Source organism: Gobius niger, assembly GCF_951799975.1.
Source record: "Gobius niger genome assembly, chromosome: 3".
Taxonomy (NCBI): Eukaryota; Metazoa; Chordata; class Actinopteri; order Gobiiformes; family Gobiidae; genus Gobius; species Gobius niger.
Window position 1 is genome coordinate 1,999,775 of NC_136854.1, and position 17,427 is coordinate 2,017,201.

The 17,427-nt window shown below is 45.5% G+C and overlaps 1 protein-coding gene across 1 annotated transcript in view; it reads left to right on the plus strand.

The window, feature by feature from the left end:
- LOC306960561 (protein NLRC3-like) overlaps positions 1-15,625 on the plus strand; it is a gene marked incomplete at both ends in the record, with an annotated part of 33,531 nt that extends 17,906 nt beyond the window's left edge. Inside the window, one exon of the mRNA XM_079552995.1 lies at positions 15,096-15,625. Coding sequence (XP_079409121.1) covers positions 15,096-15,625 — 530 coding nt within the window. The remainder of the gene's footprint in view (positions 1-15,095) is intronic.
- Between the last annotated feature and the right edge of the window lie 1,802 nt (positions 15,626-17,427).

Consider the following 17,427-nt stretch of genomic DNA (forward strand, 5'->3'; position numbering starts at 1 on the left):
TATGATAAAGTAGCTGCACGTGGTCTGCTTCGATGTCCTCTCAAAGCTTAGCAAAGTCGAGTTCACAGCACTGTCTTTAATGAAGTTGAAGTTGCTTTTACACTTATAGTCATGGCCTCGTGCAACTCTGGTGACATCTTCTTGGCTGCCAGGCTTTCACGATGGAGAAAACAGTGCGTCCACCTCACTTCTGGTGCGCGATCCTGTATCTGTCTGATGACGCCGTGATGTCGTCCTGTCATTGATGCTGCACCATCACTACACACCGCAACACAGTTCTTCCATTGTAGGCCGTTCTCCCTGAAGAACTCATCTATACAGCGGAAACATTCATGCGCTGTAGCTCGCGTTGGCAGCTCTCCACAAAATAGAATGTCCTCATGCAAACTGGTGTCCCAGCGATAGCGAACAAACACAAGCAACAGCGCAGCATTGGACACATCAGTAGACTCATCGAACTGTAACGAGTAAAATGGACTACTTTTTATTCTTTCTATAAGTTGTTGCCGAATGTCTGTCGCCATGTCCACAATGCGGTGACTGACAGTGTCATTGGAGAGTGGGACAGGAAGTAACTTTTTGGCAGCCGTCTCTCCTACCAACTCGCGGCACATATCAACAGCAGCTGGCACAATCAAATCCTCAGCGATGGTGAAGGGTTTTTTACTCTGAGCTACCCGTTTAGCTACAAGGTAGCTAGCTTTGGGAGCTCCTTTCGATGCTGCAGTGAAAGACACGACACAGTTTCTGCGTCTGCAGTGCGTCTCCACACACTGGCCTCTCGGCTCAGCCTCACTACCTCCATTGACAAAACCAAACTTGATGAAGTCAGGATTGTACTTGCGAGAAACTTTTGTCTTTAGAGGAGGGCCGGTCCAGCTGTTGTCTTCATTTTTTCGTTTTAAAAACTTTTCCATTACTTTCTTTTCTTCTTTGTGATTTTCTTTTTGGCACGGTATCTCCCCTGAATATATACTGACTAGCGCATGGCTGCCTCTAGTGGCTGGAGAGTGAACTGCAAATGAATATCCCCAGTGATCAAAGTGATCCATCGTGCGGCTCTACGGCCCACACGGCCCAAAGGTGCAAACCTGTTTCCTCCCCGCGGCCCTGAAGGAGGTGCTTGCGGCCCTGAGCAGGCCCTATGGTTAAGAATCACTGTGTTAGAGTATGTGTTGGCGTGTGTATTAGCATGTGTGTTAGCATGTGTGATAGCATGTGTGTTAGCTTGTGTGTTAGCGTATGTGTTAGCATGTGTGATAACATGTGTGATAACATGTGTGATAGCATGTGTGTTAGCATGTGTGTTAGCTTGTGTGTTAGCGTATGTTTTAGCGTATGTGTTAGCGTGTGTGTGTTATTTATTTATTTATTTATGGTTTATTTGGTAGGGACAGTGCAAGTTAATGAACAAGCCATACCGGATTGTAGCCTTAGGCTAATTTTCATCCGTCGTCCCCCATGCGCACTCTCAAACACACTCTCATACATCCTGGCCTATTGTACATGTTTTTAGTGGTAGGGGAAACCGGAGTACCCGGAGGAAACCTACGCAGACACGGGGAGAACATGCAAACTCCACACAGAAAGGCCCCGTCCTTGGTGGGAATCGAACCCGGACCTTCTAGCTGTGAAGCACAAGCAATAACCGCTGCGCTACCGTGCCACCCAGCGTGCGTGTTAGCGTGTGTGTTAGCGTGTGTGTTGGCTTGTGTGTTAGCTTGTGTGTTAGCTTGTGTGTTAGCGTGTCTGCTAGTGTGCGTGTTAGCTTGTGTGTTAGCTTGTGTGTTAGCTTTTGTGTTAGCGTGTGTGTTAGGTTATGTGTTAGCTTGTGTGTTAGCGTGCGTGTTAGCGTGTGTGTTAGGTTATGTGTTAGCTTGTGTGTTAGCTTATGTGTTAGTGTGTGTGTTAGCGTTTGTGTTAGCTTGTGTGTTAGCTTGTGTGTTAGCGTATGTGTTAGTTTATGTGTTAGCTTATGTGTTAGCTTGTGTGTTAGCTTGTGTGTTAGCGTGTCTGCTAGTTTGCGTGTTAGCGTGTGTGTTAGCGTGTGTGTTAGCGTGTGTGTTAGCTTGTGTGTTAGCTTGTGTGCTAGCTTATGTGTTAGCGTATGTGTTAGCTTGTGTGTTAGCTTGTGTGTTAGCGTGTCTGCTAGTGTGCGAGTTAGCGTGTGTGTTAGCGTGTGTGTTAGTGTGTGTGTTAGCGTGTGTTTTAATGTGTGTTAGCATGTGTTTTAGCGTGTGTTTTAATGTGTGTGTTGGCGTGTGTGTTTGCATGTGTGTTAGCGTGTGTGTTAGAGTATTTGTTAGCGTGTGTGTTAGCATGTGTGTTAGTGTGCGTGTTAGCTTGTGTGTTTGCGCGTGTGTTAGCATGTGTGTTAGCATGTGTGTTAGCGTGTGTGTTAGCGTGTGTGATAGCGTGTGTGTTAGCGTGCGTGTTAGCCTCTGTGTTAGCTTGTGTGTTACCATGTGTGTTAGCGTGTGTGTTAGCGTGTGTGTTAGCGTGTGTGATAGCGTGTGTGTTAGCGTGCGTGTTAGCGTGCGTATTAGCGTGTGTGATAGCGTGTGTGTTAGCTTGTGTGTTAACCTGTATGTTAGCGTGTGTGTTAGCTTGTGGGTTAGCGTGTGTGTTAGCGTGTGTGTTAGCTTGTGTGTTAGCATGTGTGTTAGCGTGTGTTTTAGCGTGTGTGTTAGCTTGTGTGTTAGCGTGTGTGTTAGCGTGTCTGCTAGTGTGCGAGTTAGCGTGTGTGTTAGCGTGTGTGTTAGTGTGTGTGTTAGCGTGTGTTTTAATGTGTGTTAGCATGTGTTTTAGCGTGTGTTTTAATGTGTGTGTTGGCGTGTGTGTTTGCATGTGTGTTAGCGTGTGTGTTAGAGTATTTGTTAGCGTGTGTGTTAGCATGTGTGTTAGTGTGCGTGTTAGCTTGTGTGTTTGCGCGTGTGTTAGCATGTGTGTTAGCATGTGTGTTAGCGTGTGTGTTAGCGTGTGTGATAGCGTGTGTGTTAGCGTGCGTGTTAGCCTCTGTGTTAGCTTGTGTGTTACCATGTGTGTTAGCGTGTGTGTTAGCGTGTGTGTTAGCGTGTGTGATAGCGTGTGTGTTAGCGTGCGTGTTAGCGTGCGTATTAGCGTGTGTGATAGCGTGTGTGTTAGCTTGTGTGTTAACCTGTATGTTAGCGTGTGTGTTAGCTTGTGGGTTAGCGTGTGTGTTAGCGTGTGTGTTAGCTTGTGTGTTAGCATGTGTGTTAGCGTGTGTTTTAGCGTGTGTGTTAGCTTGTGTGTTAGCGTGTGTGTTAGCGTGTGTTTTAGCGTGTGTGTTAGCGTGTGTATCACCGTGTGTGATAGCGTGTGTGTTAGCGTGCGTGTTAGCGTGCATGTTACCATGTGTGTTAGCGTGTGTGATAGCGTGTGTGTTAGCTTGTGTGTTAGCGTGCATGTTAGCGTGCGTGTTAGCGTGTATGTTAGCGTGTGTGTTAGCTTATGGGTTAGCATGTGTGTTAGCGTGTGTATTACCGTGTGTGTTAGCGTGTGTGTTAGCGTGTGTGTTAGCGTATGTGTTACCTTATGTGTTAGCGTGTGTGTTAGCGTGTGTATTACCGTGTGTGTTTTAACGTGTGTGTCAGCGTGTGTGTTAGCGTGTGTGTTAGCGTGTGTTTTACCATGTGTGTTAGCATGTGTGTTAGCGTGTGTGATAGCGTGTGTGTTAGCTTGTGTGTTAGCGTGTGTGTTAGCTTATGGGTTAGCGTGTGTGTTAGCGTGTGTGTTAGTTTGTGTGTTAGCGTGTGTGTTAGCGTGTGTTTTAGCGTGTGTTTTAGCGTGTGTGTCAGCGTGTGTGTTAGCGTGTGTGTTAGTGTGTGTATTACCGTGTGTGTTAGCGTGTGTGTTAGCGTGTGTTTTAGCGTGTGTGTTAGCATATGTTTTAACGTGTGTGTCAGCGTGTGTGTTAGCGTGTGTGTTAGCGTGTGTGTCAGCGTGTGTATTACCGTGTGTGTTAGCGTGTGTTTTAACGTGTGTGTCAGCGTGTGTGTTACCATGTGTGTTAGCGTGTGTGTTAGCGTGTGTGTTAGCGTGTGTTTTAGCGTGTGTGTTAGCGTGTGTTTTAACGTGTGTGTTAGCGTGTGTGTTAGCGTGTGTGTCAGCGTGTGTATTACCGTGTGTGTTAGCGTGTGTTTTAACGTGTGTGTCAGCGTGTGTGTTACCATGTGTGTTAGCGTGTGTTAGCTTGTGTGTTAGCTTGTGTTTTAACGTGTGTGTTAGCGTGTGTGTTAGCGTGCGTGTTAGCGTGTGTTTTAACGTGTGTGTTAGCGTGTGTGTTAGCGTGCGTGTTAGCGTGCATGTTAGCGTACGTGTTAGCGTGTGTGTTAGCATGTGTGTTCCATGTGTGTTCTGTATTGTGAAGTAACTTCACTACTTGGAGAGACCGCCCCCTCTCTCCGAGTGGATCTGAATCAAAGCGTCTTGTGTTCCGGGTTTGCAAAATATCCCCAGAAAATACTTTTATGTCTCACAAAAAAATAGTTCTCCATAGCAGTAGAGGTACAATGTATCATATAAATGCCTATATTTTACTTTGGGATGGCTAAAATAGCAGGATACAGATGCTTTAATATACTTTTATAATGTTGGTTGTTCTGAGAAGATTTGCTGTTTCTCTCGTGTCGACAGCTGCGATATTGACGTCAGGAGAGTTTGAGCTGTTTTCACTCAAACCTTTAGAACTGAGACCTTCATTATTATTCTGGAGAAAGTTCATGTAACCCTGTGTTCATCCTGGGTTCATTTTCAACATTTTTTTTAATTTCCTGACATTTTGTCTGTGTTGCAGCTTGAGACGTGGATTTCTGCAGAAAACGTTCTTTTAAGCCAAATTTTCAGAATCTAGTGTTTGTTTTTCTCTCATGTCTTTTATTTGGTAGATCTGCATTTCCCTGTCGCCCCCTAGTGTACAAAAATGTACACGCCTAAAAACAGCCATAACATCTGCATTTGCAATATGTTTTTCCACTTTTTGCATAAATCACATGAACTACTTTAAACTTTTCCAAAACTTCCAAACATGTAATAATGTTCTGGATTTTAACTTAAAATCTGTTCTGTTGAACCGCCCCGCGTGTTACCTCCACCTCTTAACCCCCGCGGAGGAGGGTACAAACATGTCCGTGGGCTCGCGCCCGGAAGCAGTTAATACCGTGCAGCTGACAGCACGGAGAAGCCGGGTGGGACAAGGAAAGTCGGCTCATTGGCGCAAGCTGCGCGAGCAAAAGACCGGACCAAACCCGAGCCCAAAAGCTGAGCAGGCGCTCTCTAAACAACGGAAGAACAGCCGGTAAGCGACTCACGAAACTGCTCTTAGACCCGTATTGTGGCTGTGTGTGCGTGGCTGTGTGCGCCTGCACTCTGTTGGGCGGAGCTCCGGACAGCAGTACTACCCACACGCGGCGTATGCCACGCCCACACTATGAATAGGCATGAGGAACGGGAAATGAGATGGACTGTGTATGGACAATGAAATTAGGTCTTTGACTATTGCCTATTGTTATTTTACAACCAGCCAGTTAAATAACTATACAATTGTATTATATTTGTTGACAAGAGCTAAATCAAATTATAATGATTAGAAAGTAGAATAAGAAATTGAAATAAGTTTAACCACAGATGTGCGACTTATGTTAACAAATACTGGTGGATTTACGTTGTATTTCTGTTCTTTTATTTTGAGGTTTTTCACCTGCCGCTGCTGTTGCTGAAGAGAAATAAAAGCAACAGAGAAAGGAAAGAGTGAAGTCCTGTCCTTCTTCTTTAGAGACGCACCCTTTCGAGTGGGGAATCTGCACAGCCACATACAAACACTTGACAGTGAAAAACCGCTGCTGAGGACCAACCGCCAACACCACAGCAGGGAAGATCAGACTGGCGTTCTGCAAGTTCTGACATTCACCAAGCCAAGATGGTATGGCCAATGTCACTAGACCAGCTGAAAGCCAATCGGACAACAGCGAAACGCCAATTCACCCGTCTGGCAAATAATATAGGAAGGCTACACGCAGTAATGTCGGATGAGGAACTTAAGGACAATTTTAAGAACGTCACTCAGGAAGCAACTAAAGTCCTGGAAGCCAATGATGATCTCAGAGCACAGTACGCCGCTGACAATGATGCAGACGGACTAACTGAACAGCAGAAGGCTGAACTGGACAAAACAGCAAGCAAATGTGAAAAAAAATTAAGCGAGATACGGGACCTAATCCGAAAGACATTGTGGAGAAACTACGGAGAGGGTGAGCTGGTACCAGCACTGCAGAACGCAGAGAGAGAGGCAAGCAGGGTGTCATCCATTGAGCCTAGCGATGATAAAGAGGCATTTGGCTTCGAGGTGGAGCACCTAGGGCTTCTGATAAAGGCAGCAAAAAAGCAGTTAACAAAATGGAAATGCTGGGCTCCGGCGGCAGATCAGCAAGACTTTCAGGGTCGGATGACGGACCTTGAGGTCTTGCTTCCTAGGCTTACAGCAAGGAAGGCCGATTGTATACGGGCGAAAGTAAGAGAAGACGCCGATAAGGGAATACATGAATATGCTGCCAGCGCCCCCATATCAGCCCCTTCCATTAGGTTAAAGCCCGCAGCCCTCCCTACGTTCACCGGAATACGGCGGGAATTCCATAGGTGGAGAAGAGATTGGGAGGCCCTTCAGCTACAAGGTGAACCAACAGGCTCACAAGAGATAAAAAAGTTCCAGCTCCTGGACAGTATAGATGACAAGACCGCTAGAGATCTCCGTCTGTCAAGCCACAAAACAGCTGAGGACATTTTTAGGGTTTTGGGAAATCGCTTTGGAAACAAGACGAGCATTGCTATTGAGATAGTAGAAGACCTTCAAAGGCTCCCATCCATCACGAGCCAGCAGCCAAAGAAGATTATTGATCTCATTCAGTCAGTGGAAAAGGCTTTATCAGACTTAACTGACCTCGGAAAAACAGGGGCCATAAAAAACCCACTAGTAACCAAAGCAATAGAAAGCAAATTGCCCGATGCGCTGAAGAAGGAGTGGCTCCTCCATGCAGCACAAACAGGTGGGGACCCTGATCGGGAGGAGCGGTTTGACAACCTCCTACAGTTCCTCCAAAGCCAGGAGGCCATCTATGAAGAGTTGGATCAACTGAGTGGGGAAGCGTCTGGACACAGGCATGAGCAAAAACAGGCTCGCACCAAGACTACAAACCAAGGAACAAACCTATCGTCAGGTTGCATTGTCTGCGGAGACAGAGGACATAAAAGGAAGTTGTATTTCTGTACAAAGTTCCGCGCACTTACCCTGGCAGAGAAGCGAGACGCTACACGGAGGTTGGGAGCCTGTAAAAGATGTCTGGAGATACATCCAGACGGGGCCTACTGCAAAAGTGAGTTTCTTTGCAAGAACCAAGGTTGCAAGGACACTCGTGTAGCTGCCCACCACATCTACATGTGCCCAAACAGGACCAAAGTCAGTACAGTGGGAGGAGATAGCAAAGAAAGCTACACTGAAGCCCAAGAGGAATTTGTCAGGAGCCTTCCCCCTGAGCTTGCTGAACGATGCCGGAACGTGTTCTGCAACACCGTAACCAGTTCTGCCCATACCTTAGGCCAACCAAACCTACTGGCTGAATACGGACTGGAGGAGTGGCCGGTCATCATGATGCTTCTTGAGGTCACAGCGAACGCAGGTCAAAAGGTCGGCACCCTTCTTGACCTAGCATCAGATACGAATTACATAACGCACGAGGCTGCCCAACGGTTAAACCTTAGGAGCGAAACCATGAAGCTTGTGGTCCATGGTGTTGGAGGTATGGAGGTAACTGTGAATACAAAACGGTACATGCTGAAAATACGGGTCCGGACTGGAAAAGGGACATTCAAGTCTCACCAGTTGGTCTGTTACGGCCTCGAGCGGATTGCAGACGTTCACCAACCAGTCACAGCCGAACAACTCCATGATCTCTTTCCGGATGTGCCTGTCAACGAACTAAAAAGGCCAAGGGAAATACAGCTCTTAATAAGCCACAAGGAGGGCAGATTGGCTCCCCAGAAAATACGCAGCGTGGGGGACCTAGTGCTGTGGGATGGACCACTAGGAAAGACGGTGGCGGGAACACATCCAGCACTGTTCGAGAAGGCCACTGTTTCGGCCCACAATTCCCGCACACATTTTGCCAGATCCATGAGGACTGCGGCGGTGAAGTACAGCGAGGTCATCTGTGATTCACTCGCAGGTCGGGAGTCCTATACCACAACCACTACTCGTGACTTCTATCAGTGGTGGAAGTGGGAAAGCATAGGGGCCGCCTGTGACCCAAAATGTGGGGGATGTCGTTGCGGCAACTGTCAGCCCGGCGGTAAAGACATGTCCTTGGCTGAAGAGCGAGAATTGGAGGTGGTAAAAAGTGGCTTGTCGTATACTGGCGCTGATGAACACAGCGAAAGGCCACATTGGCACGCGAGCTATCCCTGGGCCGAAGATCCATCCACCCTTCCAAATAATAGGAAAGCAGTGGAAGCGACCTTCTTGAGGACAGAGAAGCAGCTGGCGAAAGATCCCCAGTGGAAAGCCGCATACGCTCCACAGGTCCACGAAATGGTGGATCGCCGCGCTGCAAAAAGACTGTCGGATGAGAACCTCCTCAGCTGGAATGGACCGGTCTGGTACGTAAGCCACTTAATTGCTCCTAACCCACATTCAGTCACAACACCGGTAAGGCTCGTTTGGAACAGCAGTCAAAAATATAGAGGTCAGAGTCTAAATGATCTCCTGCTGAAAGGCCCTGACGTTCTGAACCCTATCCGTGGAGTCCTACTCAAGTTTCGCCAAGGTTCTTATGCTGCCCTGGGAGATATCAGAAAAATGTATAACTCTGTTTGGTTGGAAGACCGCGAGGTCCACCTGCACAGGTTCTTGTGGAGGGATTCTGAGGAGGAGGAGATGGGGGAGTATGCGATCACCAGGGTAAATATCGGTGACAAGCCAGTTGGATGTATTGCACAGCTTGCCATGAGAGAAACAGCAAACCTCCCTCAGTTTAGCCATCTAAATGAGGAACGTCAAATGCTGCAGATGCATAGCTACGTTGATGACATCCTGACGTCCCACAACAGTCTGGACCGACTCAAAACCATAGCCAGAAATGTGGAGCTGATCCTGGAAGCTGGCGGATTCGCACTGAAACCATGGGTCTTCTCTGGACAGAGAGAGAAAGAGACAGAGGAGGTGTCGCCAAGAATTGTCATCTTGCCGAACCAAATGAAAGAAGAAGACAGTAAGGCTCTTGGGCTTGGTTACAAGGTGCAGGAGGACAAATTACATGTCATGGTGAGAATAAACTTCTCAAAACGGAAGAAGAAGATGAGACTTGGACAAGATTTGCTGCTTGAAGAGGTACGGGCTGAAACACCAGATCCATTGACAAGACGAGAACTACTAAGTCAAGTCGCTGGGCTATATGACCCAATCGGGCTAACGGCGCCTATAAAGCAAAAAGGGACAATTCTGGTGCGGAAAGCATTCCAGGAGGCGAAACCGAAAAATGCAGGTGTGAAAGACACATGGGATTTGGCCCTGTCGGACGAACTCCGGGAGAACGCTATTGATCTATTCGAGGATTATGTGCAACTCAGCAAGACCATGTTCACCAGAGCCCTGACCCCGCTGGATGCTGTAGCAAAGCCTATTGCAGTCACCTTTTCAGACGGTAGTGAGAGCTCCTATGGGGCAGTCCTTTACCTTCGATGGACATGCAAGGCAGGTACCACCGTGAGGTTAGTCGAGGCAAAAGCCAAGTTAACTCCTTTTGATCACAAGGGGGACCCAATCAAAGCTGAACTCTGTGGCGCTGTCTTCGCAAGCCGTCTGAAAAAATATTTCGTGCAGCATTCTCAGATTGGGATAAAGCGGTGGTACCATCTCCTAGACAGTCGGACTGTACTTGGCGCTATCCATCGAGAAAGTTATGGGTTCCAAACCTTCTTTGCAAACAGGATTGGCGAGATCCAAAGTGACACCAACTTGGAGGACTGGGGGTGGATCCCTAGCTCGTACAACATTGCCGATATCGTCACTCGTGGGGCTGGACCAGGACAGGTGGATGAAGGATCCGAATGGCAAAATGGGCCACAGTTCTTGAACCTTCAGGAAGACAAGTGGCCGATTATGTCGGCAAAAGAGGTGGCTGCAGCTGCCAGAGAAAATATTTGCCAGATGCAGAAGAAGTCATTCGTATTGGTGCTAACCAGGGCCCAAACAAAGAAAAAGTTGACGACTTCGGACAGCCAAAGACCCCATAGGCCACCAGCTGGCCCAGCTGTCAAACACCTGGTTGAGGAGGGACGGTTCGGCTGTTTGACTCGTCTGGTGAAAAGTGTTGCCTCGGTGTGGAGGGCCGGAGAGAAATTTGCTGGTTCGGTGAAGAGACTGGAGTCACAAAAGTGGGAGGCAGTGCCTGACAAAGGTGTCATCACAGTCAGAGAGCGGGAAGACGCTCTGAGAGACATCTTCCTCGCAGCCCAAGAAGGGGTGACATTCCCTGCTACCACAACAGATCGCTTGGTTGTCTATAAAGACCCGGGTTCTGGGCTTCTGCTTTGTGGTGGAAGAATCCAAAGCTTCAATGACGATGCCAGGGCTGTACCCCTATTGCCACACGGTGCATGGATTTCAGTACTGCTCGCACGAGAGGCACATAGCGAAGGTCATGAAGGCGTGGCTGCGACACTGCTGAAGATGAGGAGAAAGGCCTGGGTGGTTCAGGGACAAAGAATCGCCCGAAAAGTTGTAGAGAAGTGCCTCCTCTGCAGGAAGTCCAGGGCTAAGAGATGTGAACAAATCATGGGAAGCCTACCTCAGGAGAGGTCCAACCCAGCAGCACCATTCGAGTTTGTAGCAGTCGACCTCTTTGGCCCATATCTAGTGAAGGACGAAGTGAAGAAAAGAGTAAAAATGAAGGCATGGGGGGTTGTCTTCAGTTGTATGGCCAGTAGAGCGATCCACACGTGACCAAAACGCAATCAGAGGCCATTTTAAACTTGGACGGGTCATACAGACGAACCCTGACTCTAAAGGTGTGGTGCGGGATGTACATGTGAGGGTTATAACCAGCTCCTGTGTTCCAGTACCGAAACCGGAGCCCAGACAGTCTCCAACCAGAGCCATAGGAGGTACCCCGTCCGCAACGCTGCACAGAGATGTAAGGCGGTTGGTTGTTCTCCTTCCAGTTGAGGAGCAACACTAACAGATGCAGTTCACAGTGGTCATGGTCCAACGACCTTCCCAACGGCTCACCGAGGTCAGCTCGAGTGGGAGGTGTTCTGTTGAACCGCCCCGCGTGTTACCTCCACCTCTTAACCCCCGCGGAGGAGGGTACAAACATGTCCGTGGGCTCGCGCCCGGAAGCAGTTAATACCGTGCAGCTGACAGCACGGAGAAGCCGGGTGGGACAAGGAAAGTCGGCTCATTGGCGCAAGCTGCGCGAGCAAAAGACCGGACCAAACCCGAGCCCAAAAGCTGAGCAGGCGCTCTCTAAACAACGGAAGAACAGCCGGTAAGCGACTCACGAAACTGCTCTTAGACCCGTATTGTGGCTGTGTGTGCGTGGCTGTGTGCGCCTGCACTCTGTTGGGCGGAGCTCCGGACAGCAGTACTACCCACACGCGGCGTATGCCACGCCCACACTATGAATAGGCATGAGGAACGGGAAATGAGATGGACTGTGTATGGACAATGAAATTAGGTCTTTGACTATTGCCTATTGTTATTTTACAACCAGCCAGTTAAATAACTATACAATTGTATTATATTTGTTGACAAGAGCTAAATCAAATTATAATGATTAGAAAGTAGAATAAGAAATTGAAATAAGTTTAACCACAGATGTGCGACTTATGTTAACAAATACTGGTGGATTTACGTTGTATTTCTGTTCTTTTATTTTGAGGTTTTTCACCTGCCGCTGCTGTTGCTGAAGAGAAATAAAAGCAACAGAGAAAGGAAAGAGTGAAGTCCTGTCCTTCTTCTTTAGAGACGCACCCTTTCGAGTGGGGAATCTGCACAGCCACATACAAACACTTGACAAAATCACAGTTTCAAAACTTAAATCTGAAAGAAATTGTTGCACAAAGACACAAAAGTGTGATTATATTTGTAATAATAAATTGTAGAGCTGAGGCTTTGTCTGTTTCCAGAGCCGTGTTTGTGTCACAGATGAAGTGAAATTCATTCATTTGGAAGAAAAGGAGTGAAATTTAACATTTTTATTGTATTTCATCAGATTGGAGCTCATTCCCATTGTCGGCACAGGAATAAAATCACTGTATTTTTTCTATTGAATATAATGGAAATAAGGCATTTCCAATGGATTTGACCCTGAAAACTTCTATGTTTAAAGCAGTACTAAGTAACTTGTTTACCTTAATAAATCCTCCCCGTAGTCCCTGTGGGGGTAATACAAGTGTTTATGGGATGATTGGAGGGTCTTTCATCTCCCCCTGGTGTCTCTGGCCAGAAAACCATGTTTGCAACTTGACTGCCACCGGTCCGGAGAAAGCAATACACACTAATGAAATCACGAAGAAGAAGCTAACATGCTAACGGGCAAAGCTAACTGCGGGCTAGCGTCACTTTAAACAGCTAAGTTTGAGTGAAAAAAAATATTTCCGTTGTATAATTGGATGCACAGTAACCCTCTGTCCCTTCGCCTTTCCTGTCAGCGTAGTATTTACTCTCCAAGACAATTAATAAGTTAAAAAATCGTAACTTGCTACTACACCTGCAGTTGCGTTTATGGCCTCTAGGGGGAAGAGTTACTTAGTACTGCTTTAAAACTCACTGAAATACGGCATAAAATCACTTAATCTGTGACATCAGGGTTTAATTTGGAAGAAAATCAGTTAAATTTGACATTTTTACTGTATTTTTCCTGACAGTTGGTAAAGCCGGTGTTGTTTCATTTTCTACAGTTTGCAAACTCTGTCTTTCTGTGAGAACCAGAGCGCTGTGGGCGGAGCCTAAACATATATATTTTTTTGTGCATAAATAGTAATTATCAGCTGAAAGTGACCTGAACACACAAAATAACCTGGACAAAGACCTCAGTCTGGGTTTATTCTCATGTTTCCTCAGGTTTACAAACCTGGGCCTCGTTTTCAACAGAGACTTTTCTGCTTCTAAACTAACCCCTGATTGTGACGCTCCCACTGAGCTGTTTCTTCACACTCAACATTATTGTCCATAAATCACTTGTTAATATTAATAATATTCATATATTTTATATAAAACATAAAGACAGACAGATCCTGTAGTTTCCCCTGGGCCACAGCTTCAGTATAACCTGACTGTAAACACATGCATCTGTTACAATGCTAGAAAAGTGGAAAGTTCTGAAATGCAGTGAAAATGTCAAATTCAACTCTATTTCTTCCAAATGAAACGCTGACATCACAGATATGTGACTTTTTTCCTGTATTACAGTGAGGTTTAAAATGTGAAGTTTGATGTGAGAAAAGTCCAGGTTCTGCCATGGCTCCATTATATCCTAATGGGAAAATAACATGATTTCATTCATCTGGACGACAGGAACAAGGTCCAAACTGAAGAAATACAGGACAAATGTCAAACCTGACTCTTGTTCTGCAAAATGAAATGATCAAATATATGACTTTTATACGGCGACAGTGGAGCAAAGACAAAGGAAGTCATGAATGTTTTTATAATCAACAACTGGACATAAAGAATCGTCCACGACAGAAAAACTACAAATGCTTCAAATCCATTTTTTGCTGATCTTTGACACGTCCAAGGCTCTAAACACCACATCAGTCACAGCTCTGAACTCTTCATTATTATAAAGAGAATCAGCTTTTTATGTTGTTTGTGACAAACTTCAAAGGTTTGGTTTGAATCTGGCAAATAAAGGGTTAAAACTCCCAAATAAATCACATGTTTGGGAGTTTTGAGAAGGTGAGAAGTGATTCCTGAGATTCTGTCCATTTGTGTACACTAGGGGGCGACAGAAAGAAAACTGAAGGACGACACAAAGGTTAAACCTGAGACTTTATCAGTCCTCACACAGCCCCGCCCACTGTCACACAGCCCCGCCCACTGTCACACAGCCCCGCCCACTGTCACACAGCCCCGCCCACTGTCACACAGCCCCGCCCACTGACACAGCCCCGCCCATTGTCACACAACCCCGCCCACTGTCACACAGCCCCGCCCACTGTCACACAGCCCCGCCCACTGACACACGGCCCCGCCCACTGACACACAGCCCCGCCCACTGACACACAGCCCCGCCCACTGTCACACAGCCCCGCCCACTGACACACAGCCCCGCCCACTGACACACAGCCCAGCCCACTGTCACACAGCCCAGCCCACTGACACACAGCCCCGCCCACTGTCACACAGCCCCGCCCACTGTCACAAAGCCCCTCCCACTGTCACACAGCCCCGCCCACTGACACACAGCCCCGCCCACTGTCACACAGCCCAACACGTTTGAACTTGAAGAAAGTCGTTTGAGAATTAGAACGAAAAATACATTTATTATTTATAAAAGAAACAAGTCTTTAAATATTCTTAAATCAGTAATTTACAGGAACTAAACTAAAGTTACACCTTCATGAGTCTGAGACGTGTTTTGTTCCTGATAAACCACTTTCTAAGAGTTTAAATGTAAATGTTCATTATGTTTATTTATCTGCGACAGCGCGACACAAACAAGAATTCAAGTTTTAATACGAAAGAAAATGTTTGTTAAATGTGACTTCAGAACATTCCAGGTTATGTGTGGCTACGTCACAAGAGAAACTAAACTGAAACATAAATAAATGAGCTCAGCTTCACTCAGACGATCCTGTGAAGCCTTTGGAACAGAAGCATTTTTACAGAAACAATCATTAAAGCTCCTGTTTTATTCTATTGTCATTTTTTTTATTCTTAGGTAAAATAATAATTAAATTGATCATGTGTTTGTTGATATATTTATATTTGAATATTTGAGTCCATTTCAAACCAATATAAATGTCGTTCTCCTCTAAAGAGTGAACAGGGACTAACTGCTGCTGTGTTTTCTCTCCGTCAGATTTCACTGAACTCTCTCTGGATCCAAACACAGCTCAGAGGAAACTCAAACTGTCTGACAACAACAAGAAGGCGACACATGTGAGAGAAGATCAGCCGTATCCAGATCATCAGGACAGATTTAAGTACTGGCCTCAGCTTCTGTGTGACTCTGGTCTGACTGGGCGCTGTTACTGGGAGGTCCAGTGGAGAGGAGGGGTTTCTATATCAGTGTCTTACAGAGGAATCAGGAGGAAAGGAGGAGATTATGACAGTTGGTTTGGACGCAATGATCAGTCGTGGAGTCTGGACTGCTCTAAACGTGGTTTCTCTGTTTGGCATAAATACAAACAAACCTTCCTCCCTCAGCACTGCTCCTCCTCTGGGACAGTAGGGGTGTATGTGGACTGTGCTGCTGGCTCTCTGTCCTTCTACACAGTCTCCTCTGAGGAACTGATCCACCTCCACACCTTCAACACCACCTTCACTCACACCCTGAGCCCTGGGTTTAGGCTCTGTGATTACGGCTCCTCAGTGTCTCTGTCAGACTGAGGATCAGAGTCTCAATTATACAGATGAGTTTCAGTCACATGACCTTTTCCTGACATTCCTTTCCCAGTGCATTGATAAAACAAATTAAATCATTAGAGATGTTGGAAAATCTCCTTCAGATAAATAAATAAAATAACTAAACCGTATGAAGGGAAACTCTCGGTCACGTCTGTGTCTTTTTCTAAATCCTTTTGTTCCAGAATCCTGAGTTCAACATCTGTCATTAAAAAAACACTCAATAAATGAATTAATAACATTGATTTAAATATGTGACCAATGCAAAGTGGATTTACTATTCATCATTTTTTTTTAATTTAACAATAAAATCGTCACTTCTATTACCGTGTCGTTCATTTGTAAGTTACAAATTCCCTGATTTTTGTCTTTAAGGTCATTCTTCAAACTCCTCAGGTGATTCTAGTCTCGTGTGAATCGACGAGTCGGAGGAAAGTTTTTAACCAACGTAATGAATAAGAACAACATTGACTGGCTTAAATTCAAAGAACTGCGAAATAAATTTACACTAAAGATCTGGAACTCTAAAGCTATTTTCTAAATAAGACTTAGAATAAACTCAATAATCCCGCTAAATCAAATAAATCAAAATCAAAACCCTGACTCATCCTAACAATAGCTCTACTTTTCCAGCATGAATTTTTAAGAATAACAGTACAATCACAGATAAGACAGACATTCTAAATTGCCTCAATAAACATTTGATTGTCTCTGGATCTTTGTTCAAAGGAGTTAATCAGTAAATCCTATTTCCTCTTTAACTGTTGATGTATGCTCTTCCGTGTCTCATCCACTGTTTACCTTCCAACCACTCTTACCCTCTGAGGTAGCAAAGTCTCTTAGAAATTTAGATTCTTCTAAAAGACCTGGTCCTGACAAATTGGAAACATTCTTCCTCAAAAAATCCACCGAATCAATATGCCACCCTCTGGCTCACATTTTCAATCTTTCATTGGCCACGAATGAAATACCTGAAATTTGGAAATCATCAGCATTTGTTCTCCCCCTACTCAAATGTGGGGATCCTACAGTACCCGATAATTATAGACCTATCTCCAAACTCTCTGTGTTAGCAAAGATCCTAGGAAAAAAAAAAAAAAAATAAAAAAAAATAAATAAATAAATAAATAAAGCAAAGATCCTAGAAAGTCACATTAGCCAACAGCTCAAGGATGTTTTAATTTCAAATAAGATTCTTAATAACTTTCAATCTGGTTTCAGGAAATGTCACAGCACCACAACTGCAGCGACTAAAGTGCTGAACGACATTGTCGGGGCCTTGGACAACAAGTTGCATTGTGCTGCACTGTTTGTAGATTTGTCCAAGGCTTTTGACACTGTTGATCATTCAGTTTTAAAACACAAACTTTTGTCAATTGGCTTGTCTGTGCAAACAGTCAATTGGTTTTCAACTTACTTATCAAACCGGACTCAGTGTGTGCAGATGGATGGTTTGTCCTCTGTTCCACTTACTGTCCAGGTACCCCAGGGCTCAGTCCTGGGCCCTTTGCTTTTTATAATTACATTAACAATCTAGAACATAATATTAACAATGCAGCACTGCACTTCTATGCAGATGACACTGTGTTATACTGCTTTGCACCGACTCTTCAAAAATCACTTTCCCTACTTTAGTCGACTTTTACAAATCTCCAACATAATTTTTTAGATCTTCGTTTGGTTTTAAATTCTACAAAAACAAAAGTAATGACCTTTTCAAATGTATAATCCAAAAACATGCAAATGTTGCCTCCTGTGACCACTTTAAATGGCGACATAATTGAACA